The 15,577-nt window shown below is 46.8% G+C and overlaps 1 protein-coding gene across 2 annotated transcripts in view; it reads right to left on the reverse strand.

Annotated features, from left to right (window-relative positions):
* WDFY4 (WDFY family member 4) overlaps window positions 1–15,577 on the reverse strand; it is a 778,336-nt gene that overhangs the window by 369,826 nt on the left and 392,933 nt on the right. For both annotated transcript variants that reach the window (XM_069240880.1, XM_069240879.1), the window contains exon 34: window positions 11,749–11,940. In XM_069240880.1, coding sequence (XP_069096981.1) covers window positions 11,749–11,940 — 192 coding nt within the window. The remainder of the gene's footprint in view (window positions 1–11,748; window positions 11,941–15,577) is intronic.

Genomic DNA, 15,577 nt, shown 5'->3' on the forward strand with positions numbered 1-15,577 from the left:
CATGGGCCTCATTGTACCGTTCCTCTGCCCTTGTCCTGGGATTCCTCACTGGGGTCAATAGCCAGGAGAGGTTGGGGTAACCAGAGTCACCTAATAAACACACACGGTGTCTCTGTAGCTGTTCCATCACATAGGGGATGCTGCTATTTCGCATAACATACGCGTCATGCACTGACCCAGGGAACTTGGCATTTACATGGGAGATGTACTGGTCTGCCAAACAGACCACCTGGACATTCATAGAATGATAACTCTTTCTATTTCTGTACACCTGCTCACTGCCTTTGAGGGGTACCAAAGCCACATGGGTCCCCTCAATGGCACCAATGATGTTGGGGATATGTCCAAGGGCATAGAAATCACCCTTCACTGTAGCCAAATCATCCTCCTCAGGGAAAACAATGTAGCTCCGCATGTATTTCATCAGGGCAGACAACACTCTGGACAAAACCTTAGAAAACATAGGCTGAGACATCCCTGATGACATGGCCACTGTTGTCTGAAAAGACCCACTTGCCAAAAAATTGAGTACTGAGAGAACCTGCACCAGAGGGGGAATCCCTGTGGGTTGGCGGATGGGGGACATCAGGTCTGGCTCCAGCTGGGCACACAGTTCATGAATAGTGGCTCTGTCAAGTCTGTAACGAAGTATAATATGTCGTTCTTCCATTGTCGACAGGTCCACCAGCGGTCGGTACACGGGAGGATTCATCCTTCTCCTCGCAAGTCCCAGTGGACGGTGCCTAGGAAGGACAACATGGAGTACAGAGTCAAGCAAGCCACAGGTTCGTCCACACAGCTTGCACAGTAAATGAATCGCAATGCAGTGAAAGGCGTGTATGAGTGGCAATGCACGGCCTAGGCCTGTGTGACGCAGTAGAAATTAAGCCATGTGGGCCTTTGAAATGGCGGCTGCCTGACCTGTGAAGTGTGACAATGGGATGTGAGGTCAATGCGCTGGCGTGGCACACCGTGGCGGTCGAAGACCGCGGTGCGAAGCCGCATTGGTTAACATTGAACCCTATGGGTATCAGGAGCCAATGACGATGTGCGCCGGCGGTCGCGGTACGCACCGCCGCGGGCGTGACTGCCATTTTCTAGCTGCTTAATCACTCGAGACCTGATCATCCACAGGAGAGGACCTATACTGCAAGTGCTGCTGTGACCTCGGTCTGGGAGATACTATGGCTGCTGCGACTGGGGAAAGGGCCCCTGCCTTCACTTCAGAAGAGTTGGAGAAACTTGTTGATGGGGTCCTCCCCCAGTATGCGCTACTCTACGGTCCTCCAGACCAACAGGTGAGTACACTGGGTGCACGTTGAATGGGCTATGCCTGTGTTGAGTGGGGTGTATGTAAGATGGTGGGGAGGGGAGCGAATGAGGAGTGCAACGCACGACAGATGAGAGCATGTGCCACATGGCAAGGTTGGGGAGGGGGGCCACTCACATCTACCATGCAGAAAAGTGATGATATTTCCTTTCCCACCCTGTACATGTCAAATAGGTCAGCGCCCATCAGAAGATTGAGATTTGGCATGGCATCGCCAAGGACGTCCGGGCCCTGGGGGTCCACAACAGACGGGGCACCCACTGCCGAAAGAGGTGGGAGGACATCCGCCGCGGGACCAGGAAGACCGCCGAGTCTCTGCTGGGGATGGCCTCCCAACGTAGGAGGGGTGCCAGTCGTACCTTGACCCCCCTGATGTCCCGGATCCTGGCGGTGGCCTACCCCGATTTGGATGGGCGCGTGGGGACATCACAGCAGACACAAGGGGGTGAGTATCAGCACATTCTGCTATCTTTGCGCGCAGTGGAGGTGTCTGGGTTGGGGAGGAGGGCTGTGGCTGACTTTAGGCCAGGGCGCTTTCTGCAGGCTAGTCCCCTCCTTTAGGCATGGCCCTGTGCCCCCGCCCCCCAGCTCTGTAGGGTGCCAAGTAGAGCTATCCATGGTCCTGCATCACCCATGTGTGCATTTGTTGTCCATAGACCTGTAGGCCTAGTCACAAGTACTGAGTAGTTTACCCCGATTGCGCGGCATAGTGCAGGGGGCTTCTGTGTCTGTCCTCTCCGCCAACGGTGTTGCCAATGCATGCACTCAACCTGTCTTTATTTCTCCCCCCATCCATTTTCTTTATCTTCCTGTGCATGTGTGCATTAGCATCATCAGGCGGAGGAGAATTGGCATCGGAGCACGAGGGAGCTGCAACTCACATGGCCCCGGAGGGCCATGCTACAGACTCCGAGTTCACCAGTGATACGGAGGGCGAGGGGAGCTCCACAACGGGGACCCGTGAAGACGTCAGCGACACCGACACATCCTCGGAAGGGAGCTCCCTTGCGGTGGCGGCAACATCCGTGCCCACCGCCACAACAGGTACAGCCACCACCCAGCGCACCAGCCCCGCCCTCCCAGCAGCCCCTCAGCCTTCGCTCCGTGCCCGCTCGCCCAGGAAGGCGGGCATTTCGTTCGCCCCAGGCACCTCAGGCCCTGCCCCAGTTACCCCTGCTGCCCTCAGTGAGGAGGTCATTGACCTCCTCAGGACACTCATTGTTGGGCAGTCTACCCTCTTGAATGCCATCCAGGGTGTAGAAAGGGAGGTGCATCGGAGCAATGCATACCTGGAGGGCATTCATTCGGGTCAGGCTGCCCATCAACGATCGTTCAATGCTCTGGCCTCAGCACTGACAGCAGCCATTGTCCCTGTTTCCAGCCTCCCTCTTCTAACTGCCTCCACCCAGTCCCAGTCTCCTGTTCCGCTGCCTATCCCATCCACACCATCAGACCAGCCTGCACACACCTCAACACCCAAGGGCAGCTCATCCAGACATAAGCACCAAAGATCCCACAAGCATTCACACAAACAACATCCAGATGCAGACATGCCAACAGTCACTACCACCTCTGTGTCCCCCTCCTCCTCGTTTCCCTCCTCCCTCCCTGTGATGTCTCCACTCACACCTGCATGCACACCACCATCAGCCAGTACTTCCATCACCAGCACACCCTCCAGTACAGTCCGCACACGTGCAGTCACCACCCCCATTGCCATTTACACGTCCCCTGTGTCCTCTCCCAGTGTGTCTGTCACCCCCTCTTCCAAAACACACAAACGCAGGCAGCCACCCACCCAACAGCCATCCACCTCACAACAGCCTACGTCACAAGCACCTGCACCCAAAGACAGCACACTTGACTCTCCTACAACCACATCCTCTTCCTCCACTCCCATACCCACTGCATCTACCCTTCCCATTGCTCCTAAAAAACTTTTCCTCTCCAAAGTTAACCTCTTTGCATCACCTGACCCACCCCCTCCATCTGGTAAGAGTCCTAAGAGCACCTCAGCCACCACCAGCCCTGCATCGAGGGCGACCATTGTGCACGGGTATTGGAGTCCACCTTTTCCGAGTGCAGATACATCGGCCAGCAGCAAGGGGACAGCCAGCCCACCCCCTGGGAAGAGAACCCGAAAAACAAAGGGCCGGCGCGAGAGACGGCTGCCACCAAGGAGCGTAGTCGTGGCCCGTCACCTGCCACAACATCAAGGGGAGGAAAGAGCCAGAGAGCTTCATCGAAGGAGGGCAAGGGCAGCAGGGCGGAGAAGTCAGCCAGCAGGCGCGCGGATCAGGAGGGCCCCACCAGCCCCATACCGGGTGTGACGGAGGACACCCACGGGCCCAGGACTCCATCACAGGAGGGGCCAGCAACCGCACGGTCGGAGGGCGACTAAGCGGGGAGTCCTGGCCAGGTCTGGCTCCCTTGAAAGACAGGACAAGCACCGCTGAACAAGGCCCCGCCAAGACAGGCACCGCTGAAGAGGGCCCCGCCAAGACAGGCACCGCTGAAGAGGGCCCCGCCAAGACAGGCACCGCTGAAGAGGGCCCCGCCAAGACAGGCACCGCTGAACAGGGCCCCGCCGTGAAGAGCACCGCTGAACAGGGCCCCGACGTGAAGAGCACCGCTGAACAGGGCCCAGACGTGAAGAGCACCGCTGAACAGGGCCCCGCCGTCTCAAGCACCGCTGAACAGGGCCCCGCCGTCTCAAGCACCGCTCCGCTGGGCCCCGCCGTCTCAAGCACCGCTCCGCTGGGCCCCGCCGTCTCAAGCACCGCTCCGCTGGGCCCTTCATCTCAAGCACCGCTCCGCTGGGCCCCGCCGTCTCAAGCACCGCTCCGCTGGGCCCCGCCGTCTCAAGCACCGCTCCGCTGGGCCCCGCCGTCTCAAGCACCGCTCCGCTGGGCCCTTCATCTCAAGCACCGCTCCGCTGGGCCCTTCATCTCAAGCACCGCTCCGCTGGGCCCCGCCGTCTCAAGCACCGCTCCGCTGGGCCCTTCATCTCAAGCACCGCTCCGCTGGGCCCTTCATCTCAAGCACCGCTCCGCTGGGCCCTTCATCTCAAGCACCGCTCCGCTGGGCCCCGCCGTCTCAAGCACCGCTCCGCTGGGCCCCGCCGTCTCAAGCACCGCTCCGCTGGGCCCTTCATCTCAAGCACCGCTCCGCTGGGCCCTTCATCTCAAGCACCGCTCCGCTGGGCCCCGCCGTCTCAAGCACCGCTCCGCTGGGCCCCGCCGTCTCAAGCACCGCTCCGCTGGGCCCCGCCATCTCAAGCACCGCTCCGCTGGGCCCGCCATCTCAAGCACCGCTCCGCTGGGCCCTTCATCTCAAGCACTGCTCCGCTGGGCCCCGCCTGTCAAGCACCGCTGGCCCATTGACAGTGCCGGTTCTGTGTCGAGCTGGTGTTCACGCTGCACTCTGAGCACCCTGCCTCCTCCAATACCAGTGAAGTCGGTTATCCATCTGATGGACTGTGGCTTTGCACTCCCCAGGATGTAACAGTGGGCAATCCACCCACTGTAGAGACTTGAGAGACTGTGGCTTTGCACTCCCCAGGATGGCACAGTGGGCAATCCACCCACTGTAGAGACTTGTGAGACTGTGGCTTTGCACTCCCCAGGATGGCACAGTGGGCAATCCACCCACTGTAGAGACTTGTGAGACTGTGGCTTTGCACTCCCCAGGATGGTACAGTGGGCATGGAGGCCCCTCGTGGATCTGGCATCGTGGACTCCTGTGGCTGAGGTGCCCCCCCTTCCCTTCCCCCTGAGGTGCCTGTGGTTTTATCATCTGATGCCCCAGCAGTGTTCTCTCCAACGGTATCTGGTCTCCTGTGTGGGCTTTGCCCATGTGTTTGTGGACATTGGCCCACGGACTGTGGAACTTTAACAAAATGAGCTGGACTTATTGCCTATGTATTTAGATTTCGCACTGTTCATTTTTTTTTTTTTATATTTCAAATAGATGATTTTCCATGACTTCAATGAACCTCAGAGTTGTTGCTCTGCATTGGTGTGTAGATAGTTGGTGGGGGGTTTGGGTGGGGGTGTGGGTGTGTTGCGTATGTGTGTGCCCGTAAGCTTTCCTCCTCCCCCCTCCCCTGTGTCGTAGGTGCAGTACTCACCGTTGTCGTCTGCGCCGGCGTTCGTACTCGTGGTAGATGAGCAGGTAGACAATAGCTGGTAGGATGTTTAATTCGGGTTCCATGCTGTCCTCCGTCCTCGTGGAGTGTGTATAGGTGAGCGTTTTCCCGTTCGTAGTCTGTTTCCGCCGTGTTTTTATCGGCGGGGCTCCCGCCCCGGAAAAGGTGGCGGATTGGTGAGTTGTGATAGGGTGGGCGGTACATTGTCTGCCGCCTGCCTGTTGGCGGTGACCGCCGCCCTGTTTGTCTGTCCCGCCGTGGCGGTCGGAGTGTTAAAGTGGCGGGCTGTGTTGGTGGTTCCCGCCAGGGTCAGAATTCCTTTTTTTTTACCGCCTGCCTGTTGGTGGGTTGGCCGCCACTTTATCACCGACCGCCAGGGTTGGAATCACCCCCTATATGTTCAGTAGTAAGGTATAATGTTTTCCAAATGAATCTGCACTTTGGACCTTGTATATTTTTGGGCAAATTGAAAATGCACAAATTATATCGACAATTTCTAATTTTGAGGTCTAAAAGCTGTTTCTTCACAGGTGCTATGAGGGTAACATGACGTGATAACTGATCTATCACAGCCTTATGGAATCTAATTTTGATGGTATTATCAGATATCTTTATAGTGAGATCTGCCATAACCCTCTGAATATGCTTTATGTCACAACATATATTGTCTGCATTATTGTGTGTGGCATGAATTTCTTACAATATTTTTGCCATTGAGTCAACATGTGAATGCACTATTTTAGTTTTTGCGGTCAGAGAAGAAGACACCTGGTTACGTTTATTAAGAGGATTCTGAGGTGATTTAACGTCCATTCTGAATATAATAGAGATAACTCTTTTAGTTGAAGTTCAGTGCAGTTAAATAAGCAAGAGTGGAATGAATACCATATACTCCAAATAATGGCGACTAAAAGGGGAATGCAGCCAGTAAGTAGCAAATGTGGGGGAAAAAGTGATTTCTTTAAGAAACTGCCAAACATCAAAGTCTACAGACCTCCCCTTTAAGAAAGGGTCTGAAATAGAGTAGGCAGTATGTTTAATAGGGAGCAAGGCAGTTTGATATGACCACCTCTCTTTAGCTCTGCCTTGATCAGACAGTCCTCAGCTGTACAGTCTCCTCACAGAAATCACGTCAGGGAAAAATAAAAGTTTTTAAAGCTGTAGAAAAATCTCCAAAGCTGGTAGGCCCATGCCGGGCTATTAAAAAGGCAAGATATGTGCGATATAAACACTGCCATTCGACGTGACAATTCAACATTAATGGCAGGCTATGACAGAGCTTAAAATGCGTCCAACATCTTGGGTTGCGCGTGCTCCTGCAGTCCCCGTCTGGTGGCAGTTTTGACTCATATGAAGTAGCACAGAGGTTTAATATGCTGCAAAGAACTGTTGTGGGTTCATTTTACACCTTGCTTGGGCCTGTGGCCTGTGCCTTTTCACCAACATATGTGTTCTGATTTCATTTATTTATTTTAGTTAGCCTGCTTTTTAGTGGGAATATTTTTATATTTCTAATCAGCTGTGATTCTGTGAATGCGCTATTATTTCTGTGCATGACATTTCACCATGTACCTTTGTCCAAGGCTGACACGAACAGTACTTGATAATCCAGCTAGCATTGTAGCGACAAGAGTACGTAAACAGTCCAACACTTAGGCACATGCCCATATCAGACCTATTTCAAGAAACAGAAATATGTTTCTTATAAAGACACAGCGCAGGCCAAATGAAAAGAGGGAGGTCATTCCGGCCAGAATATCATCCACGCTACATGCCATTTCACTGACCTCAGTCCTGTCTCTACAACCAGCCAATGAGATAGTGGGCAGACCCCTATTTTCCAGGTAATTGGGATGGGTGCTCCACTCATGGACTAAGTACCGACAGATTGGGCTACGACCACTCACTATGTCTCCCTCAGAAGTTAGGGGTTAGGAAGAATTCATATATTTATGTTATTCCTATACCCTGGGGTTGTTTATTTTCTTCTCACTGGTCACAACAATTCTAATTCTGTTATGTCTCATTGCCCTAATAATTGCAGTTCATATAATCTATCGTAGATTGCAATCTTTTCAATAAATGTATTGAAACCGATGCTGCATCTTTTCTTTGGCCACAAAGAAAGGGGTGAGATTTGTTGACCACAACTTCCCTGAGAAGTCACTGAGTCTAATGCGCCAGGCTACCAAAAATCACTTTTGCTTTCTGTTTGGGTGAGGTGCTGCTAGCTAGCTGAAAGGGTTAGGCCGACAGCTACCAAGACATTGTGGGATTGACTCAGTCACCCACAAACGGTAGTACTGCTGACCCAAATCCAGCAGTCTCGCTCGAATAACGAGAGTCCTATGACAGAAAGTCTACCTTGTATACGCCAGAATTTTATTTTATGAAGGTAGGTCAGTGAACTACTGCTCTTGTCACATAGACCCTTTTGTTACTTGCAGTTCATTTGTTACAAGCCTAATTTAGCACAGTGAGCTATGAACTGCCATCAAGAACTGCCTGCTTGCAAACTGCAATGGATAGATTAGAATGTTATGTTTTTCTCCAGTCTTTCATTATCCTAATGTTGATGAAAAAAATTGTTTGGGTAGAAATACATTCTTATTAGTAAAGTCAACCCCAACCACTGTGTTACAATTTAAATCCCAAGTTTGTGCTTCTACAGACCAAGCACTCATAAATTATACTGCCTACTAGTATGTATGTCAAGTGACTCCTATAACGTGTAGTCCTCAATGTCCTATGTCACATTTCCCATGCACTGATTTACATGCATGTTCAATTGCCTCTATATAATATGTGTGTGATTTAACGTGCTGTGACCCACTACACTGCAACAAGTCGCGCTATAAAACAAACAAAATACATATAAGTGAGAGGTTATGGAGATATGAGTGGCATTGTTGGAGGGTGATAGTGAGGAATCCATGGACAATGATGTCATTGGTGGTACGAACCAAGATTGTCGCACCAGGCACCATCAGTAATAAAGCAGGCCCTGACAGCACCGCTCAAAGGGGATTCAACCAGTGCTTAAATGGAGCCGGTGGTTGCAGGTGTGGCCCATCAGCACTCATTTTCTGGAACCAGCACTTATTTTTCCACAACAATGTTTGATCCAGAACAACAGAAAGAAAAACACAAAAGGGGGAAGAAGGAAGAAAAGAAAAACGGAAAGACAATGGCAAAGGGAGAAATGAGGGGTGAAAATGAACCCTAAAGATGAAATACAGAAGCAGGAAGTGTCTGATGTTGGACTAAAGAAGCTTGAGGTGGAATCAAGACTACACAACCCTTGTATTCAGCATCCCAACCTTCAATAACACCTTCCACGGGCTTCTGATCAAAATCTAGGGCCCGACACTTAGTGCCTGATTTAAAGTTTGGCGGACAGGCTACTCAATCATAAACGTTATGATTGATTGCAGCTTAACTGTGGTTAGGGGCAGCAGGAAATACTGGAAGGAAGGAGAGAGTGTGGGACAAACAGAAAGTAAGTAAAATCAGCAAGAGAGACATTAAAAAGAGAGAGGATAAGGAAAAAGGGTAGAGAGAGAAAGAAAGTGTAAGACGGAAAGTTTGCAAGAGCTGAATTAACACAACAGCAGGAGAGAAAAAACAGAAGAGAGAACATGAGAGAGTGGATAGAGATTATAGGTACTTCAGAAAAAGTGAACACAAGAACATGTCAGAGAGCGAAAGTAGACAATACCAGGAGATGAAATAAGAGAAAAGGAAAAAGGACAGGAAGAGTTCAAGAGGGTAGAGAGGAGGTGATTAGGTGAAAGGTGATTGCGAGAAAGTGTGAATGAGCTAAAGAACTCGGGTGGGTGAAGAAAGAAAAGAGAAAAAGAAAGGCGACAGAATGAGAGGATAAGGAGTGGGGACAGAAAATGGGTAAAATGATAACAAGTGATTGCAAAAGAGTGTAAGAGCTAACAAGGGCAGAAAAAAGAAAAGGTAAGGAGAAAGGAGAGAGGGAGTGAGAGACAACACAGAATGGCAATGAGAAAAAGTGTTCACAAGAAAGTGTCAGAGAGCTAAAGAAAACAAAAGTGAGTGAAGGAAAAAAGGAAAGGAAGAAAAAGAAAGGAAGAGTGAGAAAGAAGATAAAGATTGGGAAGAATGTGAAAAATTGAATGCAAGAACTTATGAGAGAGATAGAAATTATGACAGAACTAATAAAGAACACAGGCGAGGAAAAGCAAAAAGTAAAAATGAGAGAAAGAGAGAAATAGAATGATTAAGAAGTGAAGAAGCAGATGGACCCCTCTATGAGATGCTTCTGTTATTGTTCTCACACAGATTGCCTTCTGTGGCACCGCATTCACTGTTGCTCCTAGATTTTTGTTTCAATATTGTGGTGTACATTCTTTTAAATTTCTGCTGAGGCTTGGTTCTATTTATCGAGCTGCATCTCAGGCTGATCATGCAGATTATTTAGGCACATTGGTTAATTTCAGCCAAACAGACAGTGTAAGCTTATACCATGTCCATTATACGGCCGGCGGGGTCTCAAGTGGGCTGGCGGTCTGTGAAAAGACCGCCAGCATGAACACAGCGGGGTTTTCCACTGTGTTCATAAGGACCCCCAAAATCTGCATTCATCAAGACTTTGCAAAAGAAACAGTCATCATATGCAAACAATTCTCAGATTTTTGCCCAGGACGCAAGAAGCTGGATACAGATATGGTTTTATTTGACCCAGCGGTTATGCGCATATGGAAAAATGATGTAACGAAACCTTCCACTTCACTACCATATTGAATTGCATATCTTGATCTCCCATAATCGAGTGACAATGGATTCACACTCTTCTATACCTAATACTTGATTATTGGGGCTGCATAATAGCTACTGTCCTTTCTTATTTCAGCAGTCAGCATGGCGTCATCAAGAATGTGCACACCAGTGTAATGATGCGGCTTCCTGCAACAGTTATGTCATCATGCCTTTTTTCATTTATTTGACTATGGCACAGTCCGCAAGCAGCCGTCCGCGGTAGCGAATCCTCAAAAGCCATTTCAACTATTTTGATGATCTTTATGTAAAATGTGGCTCCTGGGACTGAAGCTATTCAACACCACATCGTGAACTAAATTGATTATACCATTAATTTCACTGAGGCTGGACGGAGACGCCCTTATGTTTTTTTTTCAGAAAGGGACATTATGTTGCCTTTATTGTCCTTTCTATTTCCTTATAGACCCTAGAAGCAAGTTCTGAACTTACCAAAGATTACATAAAGCTCTGAATGAACTTTGACTTCTACTGCAACATCTCAAAGACCGAATAAGCAGCACACAGTGGTTGATAGCACCAGCAGAAAACAAGTACACACTAGTTGAGGACCTGCTACTAGGCCTCTGTTATGTTAAAAATGATGCATTTATTAGCTCATATGGTTTTTTAAACAACTGCTACAACCATATTAAGAGCACAGTTTGAATACAAGTGTGAATTTGCTCCTATGCACTCCAGATTTTGGCAGAGAAGGTAACTTAAGCCGAGGGAGATTCATGATTTGCCCAGGGTCATACAATGTCATTAGTTGTAGAAATACAAGAACTCTGTTTTTTTATTACACTAAACCAGATCCCTCTGCCCCCCTACTATTTATGAAACCACCCAATTCTGCCTTATTGAAGTTATGCCCCATTACTTCATAGCGGTTTGAAAAAGTCTGCCTGGAAATACTTCTAAATAAAAAATAAATCAGAATAAACGTGGAGGAAGGGAAGTAGACATATGAGATCTCCAGTTGGGCAGTGGTTTTACCCTAAAGAGTTTTGGGTGCGCTGTGCGCAGAACAAAATCCTCATTCTTAGGGTCGGTTTAAGCACAATATACCACAGTTTAGAAAAAGGCTGGCACCCTTCTAACATAGTTCGGGGCCTATAGACTTTGTGGTTACAAGAAAGAAACAGTTAATCACCTACTTAGTTTATGTCCTTTAATGCTCTATGTTAGCAAACCTTGTTTCTGAATCATGACATAAGGTCTACCTCACATACTGTGGGGTTCGTGCGAATCATAGCTCTACGTTGCAATTTAATGTAGCGACATTCATGACAAATGCATGTTCTAAAATGCAGTCAACTCTGGCCACTTGATATTTTTTCAAACAATTGGCTTGTACGTGTGTGTTTTAATGTGATTTATAATTAAGATGTCTAATAATCATCAAATCGTATTTTGCCCCCCTGCCCAACGATCAAGCATTGTAAAGAAAATAAAAATGAGAAGGTATGAAATTGACTCAAACCTCCAGCAGCAGGTCCAAGGGGTGGTTTTGTTTGCCAGCAGGAATGTTGAGGAGACTCTCCATTAGCAGGTTGCGCATGAAGTCACACACTTGCTTTCTCGCCGGGTGAATGCCTTGAGACTCTGGAACATCTTTTTGGACAACAAGAGTAGCCGCTTCGGTATAGGCACTGACCACAGCATCACATATGTCCTGGAAGAGTCAACAGATGAATAAGAGTGATAGACGGTCTTGCTTGACATCCCATTTCTGCAAATTTATACAGAAGTAATGTTTTAAGAAACCTTAACAGAGGACAAGAGGTACATAAATATATCATGACAAAAAGTAAAATTACCATTCAACAATCCATATAACAGTTTCAAGAATACACAAGCATCAAAGTGCTTAGAGTTCATGGACAACCTGTGACTTGTGAAAATACCATCCAGATGAGCAAAAAATCAAGTGCATATGGCCCTAGTGTAGATTATTCAATAGTAGAACCCAAGATGACTTAATGGTTCATCACTGTCATGTTCAGCAACACAATAAAAATCAATGCTCTTTTGATAAGTTTGCATGTAAAGACCTACCAATTAAATAAAACTCAATGTCTGGACAATTATCGGTCAAGTGAGGTTCTGATAAGGGACTAGGATATCCTGCTTGTAATGCAGAAAATATGACTCATTGCTCCATTAATGTAACAAGCAAGGATCTACCAATTAAAGAACTGTTCTCATGAAGAAAAAATGGCAAGAATAGACACATCAGTGAAGGCTCAATGACTTATCAATGGTTTTCAGAGCAAGGAAGTCAGACTTGAAGCTCTATCAGTATCAAAACAAACCAAGAACCAGTAAAAAGAGAAGGCTCGAGGCCCCATCAATGTCATGGCGGGAAAAGAATGACTCAAAAATCATACTAAATGTTTGATCAATATCTATCAATTTCGTCAAGCCAGGAGCACCAGCAACATCACAGTTTACGCTTCATCAATGACATACTCAATAACAATATAGGCCTCAATGCTCCATTAATTACATATCAAACAATGAAAGATTAACAAATGCAAACTGAATGCTCAAAGACATATGGCACTATGATCCCTTAATGACATGTCAAAGTGCAATCCACTAATCAGTGTTCCTTAAAAGACATGGCAAGCACGAACTCACCAAAAAAACAAATAAAATCTAAAACAATGATATTGCAGGTGACAGTGTGACATGAAAATCAGGCCATCAAGTAAATATTACCCTTATGAACACAATGTGAGGGCCTCAAGGCACGTCAATGAAACTAAAGAGAAGCCTCCACTAATTAAATGTAATGAAGAAAACATCATCCATGTATGGCTCAAGCATTAGTGGCCCACTACATTTAACGGATCCAGACATAAATGAAAAGAAACAAAACTGAACTAGTGATAGGAGATCCGCTGAGCAAATGTGACCTACAGATCATGTAATTGATTGCATCTTGAAATCAGTTAATAGATTTAACTACAGATTCTATTTCTTACAAATGGGAAATGTTGCAACTGGGGCAGGAAGTGCACCAGGAACAGAGCTACCCCCACTCGCTTGAAGTCCTGAATAGATAGGAAGCAGACCTGTGTGGTTGGGTGGAGGTATGTGGTCTTGCTGCCTGGCGTATGGTGCAGGAGGAGGGGTTAGTGGAAGGAATTGAGTACCAATGCGGCTAGGTGCACATGGTCAGACAGAAACTGGCAGCAGTCAGTCTGGTGTGCTTTCTGGCAAGGTCATAATGGGCAGATGGGAGTCAGGACCATGGTGCGCGATCGCATCTTGGAGGGGGCAATGTGGCTAGACTGGGACACTGAAGATGGATGCTTATTTGGGAGTAGGCAAGGTTACCTAAAAAGGGGGCTTTTTGCACACCTAAATGCATCTTTTCAAAGAAAATTCAATCAAACAGTACATCCTAATGATTCTTTCAAAGAACAGTATTTGATCCGTACTTCTTTAAAGAAAGAATGCCAGTATCAATGAGCAAAATTCTGTGTCCATGGATTGTTGTGCCTCCAGTATTGTATGGGCTGCATGTTACATAAAAATTATATCAAACTGTACCAATGCCAGTGGAACCAGAAACATTTAATCTCCTGGGTTTTTGTGTTAACACATCTTCGGCTACTAAAAACAGGGGAATTATTACTGGGCCTCAAAATGCTCCAATTATTTCACTGTGCATTTTACCTCTGGTTAGATAGCGCCACTTCAAGGGCATGTTACTGAACGCATATGATTTTGTTATTCATAATGTATATATCTAAATCTATATACTACTGCTTTTATTGCAAACTATTTTGATGATGCTGATTGTCCATTAATTGCAGCTGCAGTTCCTGATAGGTTTGATGGGCACCATGAAATTTGTTGGAGGTAGGGTACAGTTTTCAGGGATTATTTGGCTGTTCACAATGTCACCGTAGCCACGGTTGTCCATCACTCAAGTACTGGCAGCCAATTGCACACCCCTAAATTCCTTTACCCTTATGGTTCTTTATGGCCCACCAGTATGTGAGCCATGGTTTATGACAGAATTTATGGGCTCTGCTTCCCTAATGACTCTACAAATAATAATGGTTGGAGAATTGGATGCTTGGTTAGGCAAACCCATCATACATTAGCTGCCAATCTCACAGAAAATTTGGGATGAATTAATCAGCAGCAAATCGTACGAAATGCCACCTATTGAAAGATCAGATTTTGAACTGATGAGTAAATTTGTAACCTCTTTTGTTGCCACGCTAAGTATCTCTGGGACACTGCTGGATTGGACCAATAATTTTGGAATAAAATTTTATATAGCAATATATGATGTACCATACTTTATTAAGGCTCACAAAATAATTTTCATGAGGCAGAAGTAAGCTAACAGCTTGAGCCAACTTGTCAAAAGTTGTGGATCTGGTTTATTAGTATTCCTCCAAGTGTAGCACACAAGAAATTGTAAACCACTTTGTTTCACTCGGGACAAAGAACACAGAGCTACTGGCTCATTTGCAGTGTAAAATCAATAAACAAAGAACCAGATTAGCACCAATTAGCAGCCATTTTACTTGCTATTAAAGGGAAACGTGTAAAATTGGGAAACTCCTTACACTTGGAATTTATAAAAGGAGTTAAGCTGCTTATAGAAATGTTTTTGTGATGCTCTTGTGAATGCAAAATTGATATACCCCAATTCACTAATACATCATAGTAACTAAAGTAGATATATTTTCAAAATAAAATATTGAAACAATTGAAATGCTCTTGCCGGCTTCTTTCTCCTCCTTTAAAGTTGCTAAAAACTGTGTGACAGATTAGACCATTTCTCCTACGATAAAGTAATACATCTAATTTGTTCATGGTATGCCAACAAATGATCATTGGAATGTTTTTGACTTCGTCAACATTTTGACTGATGTACTAATCAAGGGGATGGACTATACGGAGGATACTACCTGTCCATCTGCCTCTTGTCAAAGCTCTATCAGAACAGACACTGGCATTGCATTAGCTCATTTTTCAGTAAACAGTGTATTCCTCATAGCTACTGTTTATATTACTTTAGAAAAAAGGCAAATATGCCACTACAAAAATGTTCCAGCTTTCTGTGGATGCTTTCAACCAATGACTAACATTGCCTTTCACTTGAAAATCCTGGAAAGAGTGGTGGTCTCAAGTATCTGGTTCCTCGCTAGCTTTGGGAAGACCATGCTAAGCTCAGACAGAATAGCGACGTTGATGCTACTTCAGCGGGTGTGCCAAGTATACTTTTTGGAACTTCTGGCTAAAGAAGAAGTAACCTCACTGATCCTATCGGATCTCTGAGT

Source organism: Pleurodeles waltl, chromosome 6 (assembly GCF_031143425.1).
Source record: "Pleurodeles waltl isolate 20211129_DDA chromosome 6, aPleWal1.hap1.20221129, whole genome shotgun sequence".
Lineage (NCBI taxonomy): Eukaryota > Metazoa > Chordata > Amphibia > Caudata > Salamandridae > Pleurodeles > Pleurodeles waltl.